This window comes from Bufo bufo, chromosome 9, assembly GCF_905171765.1.
Source record: "Bufo bufo chromosome 9, aBufBuf1.1, whole genome shotgun sequence".
Lineage (NCBI taxonomy): Eukaryota > Metazoa > Chordata > Amphibia > Anura > Bufonidae > Bufo > Bufo bufo.
Window position 1 is genome coordinate 94,472,763 of NC_053397.1, and position 21,072 is coordinate 94,493,834.

At 41.8% G+C, this 21,072-nt stretch overlaps 1 protein-coding gene across 1 annotated transcript in view; it reads left to right on the forward strand.

Annotated features, from left to right (window-relative positions):
* Nucleotides 1-21,072, forward strand: part of LOC120978569 (potassium channel subfamily T member 2-like) — a 1,475,081-nt gene that overhangs the window by 1,146,770 nt on the left and 307,239 nt on the right. The window contains 2 exon segments of the mRNA XM_040406800.1: nucleotides 6,479-6,562; nucleotides 9,500-9,628. Of these exon segments, the coding sequence (XP_040262734.1) occupies nucleotides 6,479-6,562; nucleotides 9,500-9,628 (213 nt within the window).

Here is a 21,072-nt window from a genome sequence, read left to right on the forward strand (position 1 = left end):
ATTATAAGTAGAATTATTTCTACTGGGGGGGGCATTATGGGGGGCTTTATTACTTTCCCATGGTATGAGCCGCCTTGTAGCAGCACCAGCCTCTCCCTGCTCTGCTATCCCTCTGCCCCTTCTCCAATTCCTTATTAGAAAATCTTTCTCATTAGGATAAAACACAACATCAGCTCCACCGAGCCCCTGGCCAAAGTGTTGAAGTGGCGTCCGAGATCCCCAAGGGCCAAGCCAAGTAACTGTAAGTTTTCATGTGAAATATGTTTGTTATACAAATATAGCATACACTGTGCCACACAATATACAGTATACCTCTACACCGTGTAGTCTGTTCTATAAGCACCATTGTTTTGTGGCGGCAAAATAATCTGGAAGTGCCCCTCCCGAGACCACGCTCTGGATTCGCCTCTGGCTCCTTGGCCCTCTCCCCTGCTCTGTGTTTTCCCCAATTGCTACTGTTGCCTCCCCCACCAGCAATGCCATGTATATACAGTACAGACCAAAAGTTTGGACACACCTTCTCATTCAATGAGTTTTCTTTATTTTCATGACTATGAAAATTGTAGATTCACACTGAAGGCATCAAAACTATGAATTAACACGTGGAATTATATACATAAAAAACAAGTGTGAAACAACTGAAAATATGTCATATTCTAGGTTCTTCAAAGTAGCCACCTTTTGCTTTGATTACTGCTTTGCACACTCTTGGCATTCTCTTGATGAGCTTCAAGAGGTAGTCCCCTGAAATGGTTTTCACTTCACAGGTGTGCCCTGTCAGGTTTAATAAGTGGGATTTTTTGCCTTATAAATGGGGTTGGGACCATCAATTGCATGGGGAGAAGTCAGGTGGATACACAGCTGATAGTCCTACTGAATAGACTGTTAGAATTTGTATTATGGCAAGAAAAAAGCAGCTAAGTAAAGAAAAACGAGTGGCCATCATTACTTTAAGAAATGAAGGTCAGTCAGTCAGCCGAAAAATTGGGAAAACTTTGAAAGTAAGGGCTATTTGACCATGAAGGAGAGTGATGGGGTGCTGCGACAGATGACCTGGCCTCCACAGTCACCGGACCTGGACCCAATCGAGATGGTTTGGGGTGAGCTGGACCGCAGAGTGAAGGCAAAAGGGCCAACAAGTGCTAAGCATCTCTGGGAACTCCTTCAAGACTGTTGGAAGACCATTTCAGGGGACTACCTCTTGAAGCTCATCAAGAGAATGCCAAGAGTGTGCAAAGCAGTAATCAAAGCAAAAGGTGGCTACTTTGAAGAACCTAGAATATGACATATTTTCAGTTGTTTCACACTTGTTTGTTATGTATATAATTCCACATGTGTTAATTCATAGTTTTGATGCCTTCATAGTCATGAAAATAAAGAAAACTCTTTGAATGAGAAGGTGTGTCCAAACTTTTGGTCTGTATATATATATATATTATGGCCCTAGTATTTGATATATACTTGTAAAGCATATGGATTACTTTATACATTCATTTATGATTTTACAATATTAGTTGTTTTATTATTGCTGATTTGTATATAATGCTTAACCTTAACCTTTCTTCACTATTTTCCATGAGCCATAACTTTTTTATATTTCCGATCACATAGCTGTTTGAGGGTTTAATTTTTGCAGGACAGATTGTACTTTCTAATGCCACCATTAATTATGGCATAAAATGTAGTGGGAAGCCATAACAAATATCCAAATTGGGTGGAAGTGGAAAAAAATGCAATTCCTCCACCATTTTACAGGTTTTGTTCCGACTGCGTTTCGTTTATGGCAAAACTGACCCATGCGCTTCATTCTCTGGGTCAGTACAATTACAAAGATACACCATATGTATAGGTTCTTTATGTCTAAATAGTGTAAAAATAAATTTATACTTTGATTTAAAAAAAAAATTACATCACCATATTCTGACCCCCAGAACTTTTTTATACTTATGTCTACTGAGCTGTTTAGGAGCTCATTTTTTGAGAAACAATCAGTAGTTTTTATTGATACCATTTTGAAGTGTGAGTGACTTTTTGATCACATTTTCTAAAAAAAAATTAGGTAAGAGAAGCATTGCAAAAATGGCAAATCGGTCATTTTTACCCTTTTTTTTCATTACGCCATTCTCCGTATTGGAATTTTTTTTTTCTATTTTAATAGTATGGGCGTTTTAGGTCGTGGTGATACCCATGATGTTTATATTTATTGTTATTTAAGTATTTATTTTTTAATTATACGGAAAGCGGGGTGATTTCATCTTTTATATATATTTTTTTATATATATAAATACATAGTAACATAGTACATAAGGCCAAAAAAAGACATTTGTCCATCCGGTTCGGCCTGTTATCCTGCAAGTTGATCCAGAGGAAAGCAAAAAAAATACTGTGAGGTAGAAGCTAATTTTCCCCACTTTAGGGAAATAAAAAATTCCTTCCCGACTCCAATCAGGCAATCAGACTAACTCCCTGGATCAACGACCCCTCTCTAGTAGCTATATCCTGTAATATTATTATACTCCAGAAATACATCCAGGCCCCTCTTGAATTCCTTTATTGTATTCACCATCACCACCTCTACAGGCAGAGAGTTCCATAGTCTCACTGCTCTTACCGTAAAGAATCCTTTTCTATGTTTGTGTACAAACCTGCTTTCATCCAGACGCAGAGGATGTTCCCTTGTCACAGTCACAGTCCTGGGGATAAATAGATGATGGGATAGATCTCTGTACTGACCCCTGATATATTTATACATAGTTATTAGATCTCCCCTCAGTCGTCTTTTTTCTAAAGTGAATAACCCTAATTTTGATAATCTTTCAGGGTACTGTAGTTGCCCCATTCCAGTTATTACTTTAGTTGCCTCCTCTGGACCTTCTCCAGCTCTGCTATGTCTGCCTTGTTCACAGGAGCCCAGAACTGTACACAGTACTCCATGTGTGGTCTGACTAGCGATTTGTAAAGTGGTAGGACTATGTTCATATCACGGGCATCTATGCCCCTTTTGATGCAACCCATTATCTTATTGGCCTTAGCAGCAGCTGCCTGACAGTGGTTTTGCAGCTTAGTTTGCTGTTTATTAAAATTCCTAGATCCTTTTCCATGTCAGTGTTACCGAGTGTTTTACCATTTAGTATGTACGGGTGACTCACATTATTCCTTCCCATGTGCATAACTTTACATTTGTCAGTGTTAAATCTCATCTGCCACTTATCTGCCCAAGACTCCAATCTATCCAGATCCCAATGTAGCAGTATACTGTCCTCTTCAGTGTTAATTACTTTACACAGTTTAGTGTTATCTGCGAAAATGTATATTTTACTATGCAAGCCATTATTTATTTATTTTAAATTGTGATTTTTGGTGATGATTTTATAACTCATATATGAGCCTATAAATTATGTTTTTTTATTTTGGTCTATCAGGGATTTCTAAAATGCCATTTAAACTCGATTTTCCTCATTTCTTATCCTGGCCTAAGGATAATGGCCTAATAAGAATTGCAGCATGAACACTTTCAGCAAGTACTGGTGCCCAAATTGGCCACACGGGGCATCAATAGGAAGTTTTTTGTGGATTTAGATGCTGTGATCTCACTTGATCACAGCATCTAAAGCATTTCATTACCGCGATCAGCATTTATGCCATAAAACTGGCGTACATACCATTCACCACATTTATTAACTAGTTTGATACATTTGATATGAGACATGGCTTAGAGGAAAGGATCCTGACTTAATAATGTGACACTGTGTGCCAAAAATTTGGCACATTTTTGGAGTAATTTAAGCCAACAAATGGGTGGTGTAAAGTTATAATAGATATACTGTTGGTAGCCTTAAACTGGTAAATCTTTGCTTTTTCATAATAAGATTTGCCCCTATTGGTAGCCTAGAACTATTCTACCAGTGCCTTTTCATAAGATTTTCATAGATTTCCGTTATTTGAATATTTTCCCCAGAAACTCAGAGATATGCAAGTTAGATTTCCTTCTAAAAAGAAAGCAATTATGGCAAGAGAGAAAAGGGAGAGGCGCTCATAGGGGGGTAAGCAATGATAATCAGATAAGCGAAATGGATGAAATGTGCTCACCTTTGGGTGTTGTGCGTGTGTAAGTGCAACATCCGTGAAGGTAGACACACAATAGGTTGGAAAAGTGGGGGGGGGAGGTCCGTGCTGCCGGTACCCGTTCAGTCCCTTTGGATGGAGTTGTCAAAAACTCCTAGGGATTGTTGAGGGCGAGATGAATGATTTGTGTGTGAAAACACACGATAAGGTACCTCTTTGGCGCACAGGGACGACCACAGTTCCAAGGTTTTTTGGTATAAATGCTATTTATTGTTCAGTTGACAACGCGTTTCGGAGTTTATAACTCCTTTCTTAAGTCTTAGGGGCGCCAACAGAAAAAAGAAAAAAGAAACAGGCAAAGGGTGGCCGGATGACTGGGGACTCCCTCTGATGTGTGCCGCTGTGTCTGGCGTCGCTGACACAGACACAGCGGCACACATCAGAGGGAGTCCCCAGTCATCCGGCCACCCTTTGCCTGTTGCTTTTTTCTTTTTGCTGTTGGTGCCCCTAAGACTTGAGAAAGAAGTTACAAACTCCGAAACGCGTTGTCAACTGAACAATAAATAGCATTTATACCAAAAAACCTTGGAACTGTGGTCGTCCCTGTGCGCCAAAGAGGTACCTTATCGTATCTTCTAAAAAGAAAAGAACAATAAGCTTATCTGATGCCAGCAGATGCAAGATACATTATGCTAATTTGTATATATGTTTCCCAGAAACGCAGATCAGTATTGGCTGTACTCATTCTCTCTCTATATCTCTCTATCTCTCTCTCTCTCTCTCTCTCTCTCTCTCGAAATATGAGTACTGTGAGACCTTAGAGTGTTATATACCAAATATAAGGGTAATTAGAGCACAATTGATTCAATTGATTCAGGTAGAATAGAACATTTGCTTATCTCTAATTCCAGACAAAAATTCTAACAAAACAGTACTACAGTGACCATAGTAGGTGTTTGCTCTTTATTGCTGTCAGCCACCACCAAGCTTTTATAAATGTTATGTAAAATATAAGAATGTTATCATTATCTGTACTGTGTAACATAATTTGTAGTCTTGCATGTTGCAAATGTGCATCAGGCCGCTGAGGATCCTGTGCAGATGATGGGAGTGAAATTAGCCCTTATGAGATGATGTGTCAGTATTCTCTTTTAGGCTGTTGCTTTCTGGGGATAGGTGCATTGAAAAGCTGATATAAGGAATCAGGCCAGAATTAAAAGTATAAAAGTCTCTCTTTACTTAGTGCAAAAGATAATGCGTAGTATATCCATCAGTAGCTTGAAAAAAGTGCAATTTCTATCCCCAGATGATGAAGTATGGTGGCTGGCAAAGTGGCAGATAATGACACCTCAGGTATGCCATCTTGTTGGTGTCTCTCCATTGAAATGGCTAACTGCAGGAAGCAGGCTGTTATGGCTGAAGGTGTCTACTGTGGAATTTAGGCTTTGAGTGGGTCTGGCCTGGGTGTAAGCTAGTTGAATGGTGTCTGAACTTTAGTCCTTCACCTGCAGTAAGGGAAAGCTGTGGTTTGCTGCTCACTCTCTTGACTGTAAATGCTTTTCGGGAAAGCCGCATCTTGGATATTCTTGCACACTCTCTCTGGAGTAGTGATTTCACAGAAGAGTGAAATATAGTGCTGGCCCTAAGATCCTTGAGGTAGGAGTTCTAGACTGCTCTTCCACACTCAACCTTATGTAGACTAGCACTCCCCTTCCTGGCAAGAAGAAGGACCAGCCCACTCCTACCAAGAGGTGAGGAATGGGATGGTTAGTCCCATTCCTAATGCCAACGACTGCTGGCCATATCACATCTTCTGGTGGACGACAGGAGATACAACAACATAGTAAAATATAACATATTAAACAATTGAAGATACCCCCAGGTCTTGGAGCCCTTACTGTAGTATATGGACATCATAAGACACCTTAGTACAGAGCCATTAAGCCTCCTTGCATTGCATACTGTATGTAAGGACAGTAGAGCACTCATTTAGATCTATACTCTATAGTGCTGTTAATTACAAAATATCTTTAATACAGTCACTTTGATTAGACCTTAGTTTAAAAAACAAACAAAAAAAACACCTTTTGGTCTTTGTTAGAAATGTTCAGCAAAAAAAAAAAAAACTCCTAATATACAGTTTGAAATGAAAACACAACAGGCAGCACAGATAAATGTGTGATTGTACGTTATTGTTAGAAGGTGTTCTTCAGAATGTATTTTTATGTATGCTTTACCATATGATTTCACTATATTAACTTGTTTTCATGAAAGTTGCTAAGTATATTATTAAGTGTATTATATATATTATATTATTATATAGTATATTATGGTAAAGCATTGCATGCTTCTGATTAAAGTTCACCATTGCACATTTGTAGCCCACACACTAACATTTGCTTTTCTTTTCTAGTCATTTGTGAAAGACTATATGATCTCCATCACAAGACTGCTGCTGGGACTGGACACCACGCCAGGGTCTGGCTTTCTTTGTTCTGTGAGTTTCAATTTATATGGCTAAAAGGCAATTACAGGATTATCTTTAGTAGGCTAGGAAGAAAGAAACAACATGTTCACTTTGTGGGCGGCAAATACACTCAGACTACTGTATCCCATGGATATACAGAACTTGTTGTGACAATGTTTTTTCTTAATAAGTGGAGTTTCTGGGAAGAAGTAAGAGATTAATCTAATAAATAATATGTAGCTCCGGTGCCTCGGCAAAGCAAATAACTGTCATGGTTTAATTAACTCTGAAAAAGCATCGAATAATTGCCATCTGTCCTTATTTTAAATGTCTAATGATTTCTTTCTCATTTATATTTATTTCCGTTTAACCAATTGCAAGTCCATAAATGTACCTAAAGCCACACTATGCTATCTTGTGGACGTGCAGTACACAGTTGTGCTGGCTATGGTACATGGCTATGGTACATGTCTCCCTTTGGAATCTGATTGTGCTTTCTTTTTGGTAACAACACAGTGGTCTTTGCATTATTTCTTTCTTCATTCCTTCATTTATTTATTCATACTGTCTCCTATACCCTGATTGATTTGATGAACTTGTTTCTTTTTTCTGCTATACTATATAACAGTAAAAGGGATAAAGGGAAGATTTTTAGACCCGGGACTTTAAAGAAGACAGGAGCTACCATGAGATTTGTCATCAACTCATATAGTTGTCTTGCCTGATCATCTTAAAGGTGTTACCTTTCCATTAATGGTACATTGTTTGGATAGGACATCAATATTGGATCAGTGAGATTCTGACCTCAGAACCCTCACTGATCATCTCCTTGAAGGGGCTTCACATTTGTTTCTTTGTTCACCAAGCCCTGCCCCATACTTTTGCAGCTCTGTCATATTTACTTGAATGGGATGAAGCAGTAGAAACTGTAATACCAGGCACAGTCACTGCTAAATAAGGAGCTGAGTCTGGTAAATAATGAAACAGACTCTGCAAACAGCTGATGTTGGGGATGCTGAGAGTTGGACCCTCAACAATCTAAAGCTTATATCACACTGGCAGATATTCTTGCGGATCATTTCTAGCAAGCATTCGTGTGAACGCTCGTTAGCGATGATCTGGCAGTGCTGCCGCCGATTACTTGATGAACGAGCAAATGCTCATTCATCGGGAAATTGGAATCTTTCAACAGGTTTAAAAATCCTCGTTTGCCAGCAGCATATTGATAGTGATTAGACACTAGAATCTGTTGCTGGCAAACAATGATTCAATATGGGGACGATCAATGGCATTAGCGATCGCTCATCCCCATACTAAGGAAGAGATCGTTGCATGTAACGCAGGTGATTTCTGGGAAGGAATGATTCCCTCCTGACAATCGCCTGTGTGATTCCCTTCTGAAAATCACCTGTATAATCTGCCAATGTAATATAAGCCTAAGATTTATTGATAGGCCAACAATTTTAAAGAACAATATATTCTATTTGGTTGAATGAATGAGCATTGTGTCTTGGGCAGGACTAATTGGAATCACCTAGATAAGTACCTAGATACGTGGCGTGAGTTGGCCAGCTTTGAAAAAAAAAAAAAATGTCATGCAACACCAGAAAGTATCACTAAAAGGTTGATTTTTTTTTTTCCTCAAAGAAGGTCATCTCAGGATATCTTGAGCCAACAGTAAAGATAAGGATATATATATATATATATAGACTGTTAGTGATAGACGAACATCTGCCGGGACAGTTCGCGAACACGCTCAAATGTTCGCGAACCACAAATTCGCGGCGGGTCCCATTCATTTTAATGGCAGGCAAACCTGAAAAACAGTCAGCTCATATTTGCAGACAAGAAATAATAACTAGAAGTGCACAAATAGTCCCACAACATGGACAGTGACATACCAGATGTATTATTCGAATTTGCGATCTCCATTCATTATTTTCTTCAATGCGAAATATCAGCAATATAATTTTCGGATACGCGCATGTGCAAATGCACAATACAGTACCCAAATGCACTATAAAGAAAGTATTTTGGTATATAACACCCCGCTTCAATCAGGTTTTTTTGGGGGGGTGACTGGTATATCACACCAGTTATAATTATTTTTTCCAATACCGTTTGTCACTCTGTGTAGCAGAGGGAACGCAGCAAAACCGCAAACAAATGCTGCAGTACCCAAATGCACTATATAGAAAGTATATCATTAGTATATAACACCCCGCTTCTATCAGTTTTTTTGGGGGGCGACTGGTATATCACACCAGTTATAATTATTTTTTCTAATTGCTTTTGGCACTCTGTGTATCTGCAGCAGTATCGCTGCAGAACCGCTCACAATGCTGCACAATACATATCCACTATAATATGCTTTCTATGTTAGAAAGTATATTATAAGTATATCACACCCCTCTGTACTGCACACCTATCGATAGCACACCTATACCAGTCCTTAAAAGGACTTTTGTGGACCTATTTGATAGCGATTTATGTCCCTAACAGTCTGTCCCTGCTCATCACAGCAACCTCTCCCTACACTGACAAAAGACTGAATGTAAAATGGCGCCCAGATCGGGTCTATTTATAAGGTAGGGTGTATGTCCATGTGCTGAAATGTCTCAATTGGCTGTCCTGTACTACCTGATGTATGTGTCAAGGGTCAAAGTTCTTCACAATGTAAAAGAATATGGCGGGCGCGAATATCGCCATATGGTCGCATGTTCGGCGAATCGCGAACGAGCAAAGTTATACTGTTAGTAGTGGAATGATTAAGCAGTGGTGTAAAACAATGGTATAAATGGTAAAGGAATGGTATAGCATAGAGTCATAAGAAAGAATGCTCCAGAATCGTTTTTTTTTTTTTTCAGGGGATCTGAGTTGTTACTAAACGAGTTATGTCAAGAGAGGTTACAGGTCCTCTTTAAATAAATAAAACAAAATAAAACATATAATATGCTAACTTTTCAGATGAGAATTACAGAGGATGATTTATGGATCAGGACATATGGAAGACTTTACCAGAAACTATGCTCATCATCTGGAGACATTCCAATTGGAATCTACAGAACAGAGAGCCAAAAACTTATCACATCTGAGGTTTGTATGAAAAGCTCCTCATCTACAGATACGGCAAATGCACTGCTGAGTTACACTTTCGATTCATTATATTGTAGTAATTTAAAACTTTCTCACTTTTATCTTGTCTTAGCAGAATATGATATATGAACAATATTAAAATATGGCTGCTATTTGAAATATTGTGGCAACATTCGTTCAAATGATCAGGGCACCCAAATGCTGCCCCACATCCCCTGTACATCATTTAATGTGTACCATAATATGAGCAAGCTGGTGGATATGATCATAAGATTGCAGAAAGATCATTGTATTTGCATTTCCACTCACATGCCTATCAGAGGGAGTAGTATGTTTTGTACAGTTTCAAATCCCATATACTGGTAGCTCTTGTTATCTGGAGAAGAGTATGGAAGATTAGTGGTGACTCACAATATAGTTGGCAGCCAACAAGATACTTTGGGCCCCTTTCTCAGACTCCTGGAGCTGAGCCCCTGATTGCATGCGAATGAGCCTATCAGTGCTGCAGCAGGCAGGGAAGTGTTGGGCTGTGAATGAGGTTGATGGGTCTATGCAGTAGGTGACAGAAAATAATCTTAGGGACAGTGTACAGTGACAATCAAGCTTCTATTCTACTGTCAGGACATTAAAGGGAAAATCCAGAAAGAAGAATAATTGTGTACAATATGGCAAGGCAGGGAAAGCTGTGAGCCAGGGAGTGAGAAGTGAGGAGCTGAGGCTGGGGGTGCCTGGCAGCAGGTTCTAGCTGCATTTACTGCCTTATAACACAGTGGCAGCTGTTACGGTACCTGCAAGGACATTTGATTTTTTTACCATTTTATCAGAAATTCTGTATATTTTTCTGGGGTGAGGGGGGAATAAGCTCTAAACTGTACTAAACGTATTTTTACCATCCAGAGAATAGTTAGGATTTGAAATTTCTGTGAAAATGGGAACTACTAGTCCAGGGCAACTCCAGACAGTTTTTTTTTTTTTGGGGAAGGGGGGATAACATATACGTATGTCTTACAATACAAAGTATAGCGGATTACTTGAAATACTTGTCCAAAATTTGTGTCTGTACATCTCGAGGCAGTTCAAGTGTTGGTCTGTGTGGGTGAGGGGGAGGGTTGGAATTGCATAGTATGCAGGTTGACAGATTGAATTGAATATTATACACCTGTGAGATTGAGAAACCATTCTTAACGTTTGAATACTGTATGTAAGTATAATGCTGCTGAATAACTGAACATGGCAGACAGGACTTCAGTAGCGTTCTGGCTGCCATGGTAACCGATCAGAGCCCCAGCATTACTCTGCTGGGACTCGGATCGGAACTGCCGCTGCCACCAATGATGGGGGGGAGGGGGAGGGCGCACTGCCCACCAATGATTTTAATACTGGGGAGGGGGGGAGGGCGCACTGCCCACCAATGATTTTAATACTGGGGAGGGAGGGGGGCGCACTGCCCACCAATGATTTTAATACTGGGGAGGGGGGGAGGGCGCACTGCCCACCAATGATTTTAATACTGGGGAGGGGGGCGCACTGCCCACCAATTATTTTACTTTCAATAAGTTTTTATTATCAGAGAAAGTGTTTACATCCGTGATATACATTTTACACATACAAAAATATAGATAAACACATATCTCTAATGTTTTCCACAAGATCAAATGATAACACAAATCCTTAATACAGCAAGTAATGTATAACAAAATCAATTCAAATCAAATGAAATCAAATTCAATCAAAGTCATGTCTATACAGTGTCAGTTCTGTGTTAAGATGTTTTAAGAAATTTTAAGATATGCTTAGCTCATCACAAATTTTCCAGATGTATCCCACACTCCAATACGCTCATATGACCGTCATCATAACCCCAATCTTTCCGGAATCGTTGGATTCAGACCCCTCCAGGCCCCCCATGCCTGAAGATGATGATTCACTCGGAACCATTGATGTGCTAACATATATTCATAAGATCTGGTTGTGTCCACAGACCTGACTATTTCCTGTACATCAGGGATATTTGCACTTTTCCAGTTTCTTGTGATTGCTAATTTGGTGGCTAACATTAGATGGGCTATAATAACCCTAAATCTAACAGGTAATTTGTCAAGATCTATCAGTAACAAGGCCAATGCCGGGTCTGGAGTAATCCTATGTCCAACGATCTCATAAATCTCATTAAACACCTGATTCCAAAGGGAACAAACCCTCGGGCATGACCAAAGGATGTGATATAGTGTCCCACGCTCGCCACATCCTCTCCAACAGTGTACGCTTGTGCTGGGGAAAAACATATGTAACCTGACTGGGGTGTAATACCACCTAAGTGTTGTTTTGATGTATGCTTCTAAATGTGAGGAACATCTAAAGGTGGCGATTGCTACCTTGTGTGCGGAAATCCACTGTGCCAAAGTAAATGTCCTATTTAGGTCTTTTTCCCAAGATAGAAGTGGGGCTGTTTTCACAAATTGATCCTTATCCCCTAAGTACATGTATAAAAATCTAATCCCAGTATGTACCTGGTTTGCTGCGGACCACCGGATTAGTAACTGTATATGACCTGTTAGTCTAAAGGATGGGTTATTCCCCAACGCATGTTTTATTTTAATATAAGAAAAGGCTTCTTTTGGGGGGACGTCAAAATTATGCTTAAGAGTGTCAAAGGGTTTTAATGCCGATCCTGACACTATGTCAGCCACTGTTTTTATACCATTGTCCTTCCATGCTTTTAGATTCAGGCCAGCTGACAGGTGTTGTAGAGAATCAATTGGCACTAGATGTGCCATTGATACTGGTGTTTCCTTTCCTCTTTCATGATATATCTTCCATAAAGCCAGAGATGTGGAGACATAATAAGCGGGATGTATATCTGAATAGTCATCATGCAGTGCGGCCATGAGTAGGGCACGTAAACTATGACCTGCAGTTTGTGACTGTTCAATATGCACCCAGTGTTTCCCTATCTCTTCCTTCCACCATTCTCTCAACTGATTAATTCTAGAAGCTAGATAATAGTCATATATGTTTGGCAGACCTACTCCTCCACTCCTCTTATGTCTATACATTATACTTTTCGCCACTCTTGGCCTGGAATTATGCCAAATGAAGGCATTTAACATTTTATTTGCTAAGTTAAAAAAGGAACTTGGAATGGGGATAGGGATAGTGCGGAATAAGTATAATAGCTTAGGGAGAATATGTTGCTGAAAGGCTGCAATACGGCCTAGCCATGATAGTTCCGCCTTTGCCATATTATCAAGCTCAGGTTGTAATGATAGCAGTAGAGGTGGAAAATTTGCTTTGTATAGTTCCTGGGGGGTAGCAGTCACATTAAACCCTAAGTATTGAATCTTAGATTTCTGCCAATCTAAAGTGAAATCCTTTTTCATTTTAGATAGAGTTTTATCTGGGATCCCTAATGGGAGAGCTTGAGATTTACTTTAATTTATTTTATAGTATGAGATAGCCCCGTAGGAACAGATAATATTCATTACCGTCTTCAGGGACACCTGGGGATTGGATAGAGACCAAATTATGTCGTCCGCATACAAAGATATGCAGTGTTGCCTGTTCCCTATACTAACTCCACTTACTGCTTCCTCTTGACGGATTGTCTGCGCCAAAGGTTCTAAAGATAGAATAAATATTAAAGGCGACAGAGGACACCCCTGTCTAGTGCCATTGGACAAAGCAAAGGGGTCAGATAACACTCCATTCGTTAACACCCGGGCTGAGGGGTTTGAGTAGAGAACTTTTATAGCTTGCACGATAAATTCGGGGAATTCCATTTTGTGGAGAACCGAGAAGACCCACTCCCAGTTAACTCGGTCGAAGGCCTTCTCGGCATCCAAAGTAACCAATACTGTCGGAGTTCTTGATCTGTTAGCAAAGTCAATTAGATTCAGTACTCTCCTGGAGTTATCTGTAATCTGGCGCCCTTTTACAAACCCCACTTGATCAGGGGCTACTAAAGTGGGGATCATGTCAGCAAGCCGGGCTGCTAAGATCTTTGCGTAAATCTTTAGATCAGTATTGAGTAGAGAAATGGGGCGGAAATTTTGTGGGATGGAGGGTTTCTTACCAGGTCTAGGCAAAGTGACAATGACCGCTTCTAACATTTCTTTAGGCATTATACCTGTTGTCATGGTACCAGACAGGGCTGCATGTAAATGAGGGAGCAAAATGAGGGAGCAAGGTATCAGAGAATATTTTATAGTAGGAATTTGGGAGACCGTCTGGACCAGGACTCTTTTGATTTGGCAAGCCTTTTATTATTCTAGATATTTCTTCCTGCGATATGGGGTTACAAAGGGATTCTTTCTGGGTTGAGTCCAAGGAAGGGATAGCTAAGGACCTCAGGAAGTTCTTCATAACATCTGGGGAGGCAGGAGAAAAACCTGACTCCTCCTTCAGGTTATACAGTTGTGAATAATAAGACATGAACCTATTTGCAATATCCTTAGGGTCATATAACTTGTGTGATTTAGAGGGGTCCCATAGATAAGGAATTTTTGATTTTAAGGCCCTTGCTTTCACCCTATTTGCTATGAGTTTCCCTGCCTTATTGGCTTGAGAGTAATATTTGGCTTTAATCTGTTTGAGGGAAAGCTCGTATGAGTGTAAAAAACTTTCTCTAAGCTGAATCCTAAGCAATCTAATCCTATCAGAAAGCTCTGTCAAGGGTGTGAGTTTGTTTTACGCTTCTATTTTTTGGATTTGCGTTATAAGATCATTCTGATGTTTGTCCCTTAGTTTTTTATGCCTGTGCCCTAGTTTCAGTAGGATACCCCTAATGTATGCCTTGTGGGCAGTCCAAACAATGGTGGAGTTTGGTCCAGACTTAGCATTAAATTTGAAATATTCCACCAAAGCTGTAGATATCTCTGCTTGATACTTGTTGTTGGCTAATATAAATTCGTTAGCTCTCCACATGGAATTTGGAGGGGAGACAAACTCTTCTGCCAATTCTAACGATACTGGGGAGTGGTCCGACCACTCCCCAGCTTTTAGAAGCTGTCAGTGAGACTCTATCTACTAAGAACAGATCAATGCGAGAATAGGAATTATGTGCTGGAGAAAAATAAGAACAATCCCTTTCTGAAGCATGGTGAATACGCCAAACATCAAATAGGGAATTTGCCAATAAGGACTGGGCAAGGGCAGTTGATCCAGTTCTTGCTGTAGAAGAAGAATCCTGATGCGGATCAGGGATCATGTTAAAATCCCCGCATATAATAAATCTACCTTCCTTCAGGGACTGTACTTTCTTAAAAACCTTATTTAGGAACTTTATAGGTCTAACATTTGGGGCATACACCACCACTAGTGTGTAGATAATATTGTTTATGGAACAGATGTGTATGATATATCGACCCCCTGTATCTATCACTGTATTTTTCTCTGTGTGAGCCACCGAATTCCTAATTGCTAGAAGTACACCTCTTTTTTTCCTTGGACCATGTGAATGTATTATAGTTGGGAAAGCTGGGTTTTTCAACCTCTCTGCATCTACACCTATAATATGAGTCTCCTGTGCACAAAAAACATCACATTTGGATGAGATCGCTTCCCTCCACAACATCCGTCTCTTATATGGGCTATTAAGGCCTCGAACATTTAGTGAGCTAGAAAATAATCGCACAGATTATATGGAGGGAGTCGCACAACATCTTCCCATACGATAGTTGTATATGCAATGAAAAACTGACATGACATATAAAAAAAAGTAGAAAAAATAAAATAAGAACAGAAACAATATAAATCTTAACTGTCTGCCCATTAGTCGGGGCAGTAGTGAAAAAACACAAGGGTTAAAGCTCACACCCCTTGTGAACAATACGGGGGAGAAACAGTCCTGCCTACCACCAGGAGACTCTTATAAAGTGAAATAGATTCCTGCTCCAGCTGTATGCAGGAAAATATGAAGAATCCTCTCATCGGTGCTTCTTCTGTCTTCTGCTTTCTACCCGATGCCACTCTCCCTCCTCGGACAAGTAACGGTGTTGCTTTACTTGAGGGGCATCCTCCACAGCAATATTCCATGCGGCTAATATCGCCTTCCCTTCTTCCACCGTGCGAATAACCGTTAGAGTTCCATTCTTTTGAATCAGCAATTTCACCGGGTATCCCCACCGGTACTGAATGGAATGTGACCTCAGCGCTGAGGTGATAGGAACTAGCGTGAGACGCTGCTGAAGAGTAGCTATGGACAAGTCCGCAAAAAGCTTCACTTGTTGGTATGGGTCTGGTAGCGCGTCCATTTTCCTTGCCGCCGCCAAGGTGTCTTCTTTAGCCTGAAAAAAATGTAAACGGGCTAGCACGTCCCTTGGAACATCATCCGGCAGGTGCTTAGGTTTCGCAATTCTATGCGCCCGGTCTATTATAAGATCTTGATCGGTGCAAGTAGGCAGGAGAAGTTTGATTAGCTGTTTAATGTAATTTTGTAGATCTGCAGCTTGAACAGATTCCGGCACCCCACGCAACTTTAGGTTATTTCTGCGGGATCGATCCTCCAGATCTGCCACTTTTGCCCTAAGATATGCGATTTCTTCTGCTTGCCCATCATGCAAATCTAATAGGCTATTGTGCGACTCAGCGAATTCTCCCATCCTGTTCTCCACATGATCAATTCTGTTCCCCAGGTAAGTAACCGATGAGTGGATGGGTACTAGGAGCTGTGATATATGTGAGGTAACTGAGTGGTTAAATGCCAGGAACATTTCCTTTAGCAAAATACTGGACGCAGGTTTATCGTCCGTTGGGAAGCTATGTAACACCTCTTGTAGAGTGTCTGCAGTATGCCGACCATGGCTGTCGCCTGCTTCACTCTCCACAGCTGCCGGGTCTTGAAGTCTGGGCCTTTGCTTCGCCGGGCTCGTGGTCGGGGATCTCAACGCTGCACTGCCAATGGAGGCTGTTATGTCTTGCCTTGTTGCCTCGTTGTTGTACTCACTCACTTCAGTGTTTTGCGGTGACCCCCGAGGGCTCTGGTGTTGTGAGCTTCCATCATCTGATGCTCGAGGGGATCCAACGCTGGCCATAGATGGCGGGCTGGGGAGGACTCATGCGGGACTCGTGCACCGGCGCCATCTTTGTCCCGATCTTGTCCGAAGAAGAACTCTAGTTTCCCTTGCTTTTTCATACTGCGTTTTCCTTTGGTCATCATCAGGGATGGTTCCGGTACCAGATGGCCCCAAGAGGTACACTTTAGAGCACAATTTGAGGGATCTGCTTGTCTGAAACGCTATGCTGGAGCAGGAGCTCTGGAATCAAGCGGCCATACTCCTCGGCTTCATTGCCACGCCCCCCCCACCAATTATTTTAATACCAGGGAGAGGGGAGGGCACACTGCCCACCAATGATTTTAATACCAGGGAGGGCGCACTGCCCACCAATGATTTTAATAACGGGGAGGGGGGGGAGGGCGTACTGCCCACCAATTAATTTAATACCGGGGAGGGGGGGGAGGCCGCACTGCCTACCAATGATTTTAATATTGAGAGGGGGGGCGCACTGCCCACCAATGATTTTAATACCAGGGAGAGGGGGAGGGTGCACTGCCCACCAATGATTTTAATAATGGGGAGGGGGGGAAGGCTCACTGCCCACCAATGATTTTAATACTGGGGAGGGAGGAGGGGGAGCACACTGCTGGATAGCAAGCAAATATGCATTCTCCCTGCCATACCCGTTTTCTCCTGCCTGCCCTGGTGGCGCTAGACTCAGGAAATTTTGATTTTGAGGTATTTGTTGACAGTGGTGCGGGGGTAAACCTTATTGATTTCATAAACTCCAAAATCTTGGATTTAGAACTAGCACATTAGATAAAGAGATACCAGTGTTTGCTATTGATTCCTCCCCTCTCTCACAAAAGAGTCTTACTTATATCGTTCATGACATTCAGTTAAGGGTGGGTGATTCACATGTTGAGTCCACTTCTTGTTTTGTTATGGAGGGCTTGCCTGCTCCGATGGTTCTAGGTTTACTGTGGTTAATAAAGCATAACCCTACTATTGACTGGCAAACAAGACAAATCAGTAGCTGGAGTGAATTTTGTACGGACAACTGTCTTTGTGCTTCTATCTCAGGGGTGTCAACTAAGGTCCTACCTCAGTTTCTCTCTGATTTTGCGGACGTATTCTCGGAGGGTGGAGCTCAGGAGTTGCCCCCCCATCGAGAATATGATTGTCCAGTCAATCTCATCCCTGGAGCTAAACTGGCAAAATCTCGGCCATACAACCTTTCCCAGCAACCCGAAAGAGAAGCTATGCGGAAGTATATTGCCGAGAGTTTGGCAAAGGGACATATTAGGCCATCTATGTCCCCTGTGGCAGCCGTCTTCTTTTTCGTAAAAAAAAAAAAGACGGATCACTTAGACCGTGTTTAAATTTCCAGGAATTGAATCTCATTACGGTCCCTGATCAGTATCCCCTTCATTTGATATCTGATCTATTTGATCAAATTGTTGAAGCCAAGGTGTTCTCCAAGTTGGATTTAAGAGGAGCTTATAATCTGATCAGAATTAGGGAAGGAAATGAGTGGAAAACGGCCTTCAATACACCCGAAGGTCATTTTGAGAATCTTGTCATGCCCTTTGGTTTAACTAATGCGCCAGCGGTCTTTCAGCGATTTATCAATGATATTTTCCATCATATAGTGGGAAGGTTCATTGTTATTTACCTTGATAACATACTAATTTACTCACTCGATTTGGAGACCCATCAGGATCACGTGAGTCAGGTGTTGTCGATCCTTCGGGAGAATAAATTGTATGCAAATTTGGAAAAATGTGTATTTGCTGTCCAGGAGCTACCGTTTTTGGGATATCTTCTTTCTGACTCTGGTTTTCGTATGGACCCCGAAAAGGTCCGGGCAGTACTGGAATGGGACCGGCCTGAGAATCAGAAAGCTCTGATGCGGTTTGGGGTTTTACCAATTACTACAGAAAATTCATCTTGAATTATTCCACCATTCTAAAACCTTTGACAGATATGACTAAAAAAGGCGCCAACTTCTCTGTCAGGCATTACAGGCCTTTTCTACTATTAAGAAATGTTTTGCGTCTGCTCCCATTCCGATGCAACCTGATGTGTCTCAACCGTTCGTAATGGAGGTTGATGCATCAGAAGTGGGGTTCGGAGCAGTTCTGTCGCATGGTCCATCCCCTAGCAAATGGCGTCCGTGTGCTTTTTTCTCCAAGAAACTCTCGGCCACTGAAATAAATCATGATGTAGGAGATAGGGAATTACTGGCCATCAAATTGGCCTTTGAGGAATGGTGTCATTGGTTGGAAGGGGCTACTCATCCTATTATAGTATATACAGACCACAAGAATTTGGCTTACCTGCAGTCTGCTAAGCGCCTGAATCCTAGACAGGCTAGATGGTCACAGTTTTTTACTAGGTTCAATTTTGTGGTCACTTTTCGCAAACGTCAAGGCAGATGCGTTGTCACGTAGTTTTCCTGGGGGGAGTGATTCGGAGGATCCAGCTCCGATTTTGGCTGATGGGGTGGTGGTTTCCGCTCTGTACCCTGAGTTGAAGATGGAGGTATTGGGGGCCCAGGAGGAGACTCCTGATTGTTGTCCTCCAGACAAGTTGTTTGTTCCTGCTGAACTGTGATACAATGTGTTCAAGGAACATCACAATACGGTCCTTGTGGGACATCCTCGAAGCAAATCCACCATAGATGTTATTTCCCGGAGATTCTAGTGGCCAGGGTTGCGCAAGGGTGTGGAGGGTTATGTGGCAGCTTGTGAGACCTGTGCACGTGCGAAGGTGGCTCACACTCGGCCTTTAGGATCCCTTCTTCCTTTGTCCATCCCGTCTCGTCCTTGGATGCATTTGTTCATGGACTTTATTACAGATTTACTGAGTTCCTCTGGGAAAACTGTGATTTTGTTGGTAGTGGACCGCTTCAGTAAGATGGCTCACTTTGTACTGTTACCTAGCTTGCCCAATGCCAAAACTCTCGCTCAGGTTTTTATCGATAACATTGTGAAACTACATGGCATTCCCTCTGATGTGGTGTCTGATAAGGGGACGCAATGTGTTTCCAGGTTTTGGAGGGTGCTCTGCTCTCGTCTGGGAATTCAACTGTCTTTCTCTTCGTCTTTTCATCCCCAGTCGAATGGTCAGACAGAGCGCACTAACCAAAACCTGGAGACCTATGTGAGGTGTTTTGTTGCCGAAAACCAGGATGACTGGTCTTCGTTCTTGTCTCTAGCCAAATTTGCCTTGAATAACCGTAGACAGGAGTCCACTGATAAGTCACCATTTTTTGGCGCATATGGTTTTCACCCACAGTTTGGTACTTTTTCTGGGACTGGATCTTCTGGGATGCCAGAAGAGGAGAGATTCTCTTCTGCCTTGTCATCTATCTGGCAGAAGATCCAAGTTAATTTGGAAAAAATGAAAGAAAGATATAAATGGATGGCTGACAGGAGACGTATGACTGGTCCGGACCTGTGTGTGCGTGATTCGGTGTGGTTGTCCACTAAAAACATTAAGCTGAAGGTACCATCTTGGAAATTGGGTCCAAGATTTATTGGCCCTTACAAAATCTCTGTTATTGTCAACCCGGTGGCGTTTTGTCTGGATCTTCCGCAGACCTGGAAGATCCATAATGTGTTTCACAGGTCTTTATTGAAGAAATATGTGGAACCTGTGGAACCATCTCCATTGCCACCTTCCCCTGTCCTGGTGGATGACAATTTGGAGTTTGAGATCTCTAGGATTCTCGACTCACATGCTCTTCAGGGTTCCCTTCAGTACCTGGTGCACTGGAAGGGATAAAGTCCTGAGGAAAGAATGTGGGTTCCGGCTACTGATGTTAGTGCTATCTGCCTGGTGAGGGCCTTTCACAGGGCACATCTGTATAAAGTTGGGCCAGGGTGTCTGGAGGTCACCCTTAGAAGGGGGGGGGGGGGGCGGGTACTGTCACGCTTTACCCCGTGAATGTGCAGAGGTCTGTCAGACTGGCTGCACATGTCTGACTTCTCAGTTTGTTTTGGTTTGGGTTTGTGCTGGATCCACCTTTCCTCATGTGTACTGGGTTTGATTGTTAGTGAGGCTATTTATTCCTCCTTTCCCCAGTGGCCTGTGTGGGGTATAGTTCTTTCCTGAGAGCTCTGGATGTGTGGTGGATCGTCTGCTCCAGCTCTGCTCAAGATAAGTCCTCTCTATTATTTCCCATTGTGTCTTTTATCTAGGCCTCTAGGGAGATGCTTGTTTCCTCCGGGTTTGAAGAAGCAGGTTTCCTCTTCCCTTTTCCCTACTGCTTAGGGCTTGCCCAGGGTTTATAGGTTTAGGCACGAGGGCATGTGCATATCCACTATTAGGGTATGCAAATGGGCACAACAGTTTAGGGAAAACCTTTAGGGATCGGTAGGAGGTGACCCTTTTTCTCCCTAGCTTTTGGGCGTAATCATTTGTTCTGTTTGTTTTCCTGTGTTT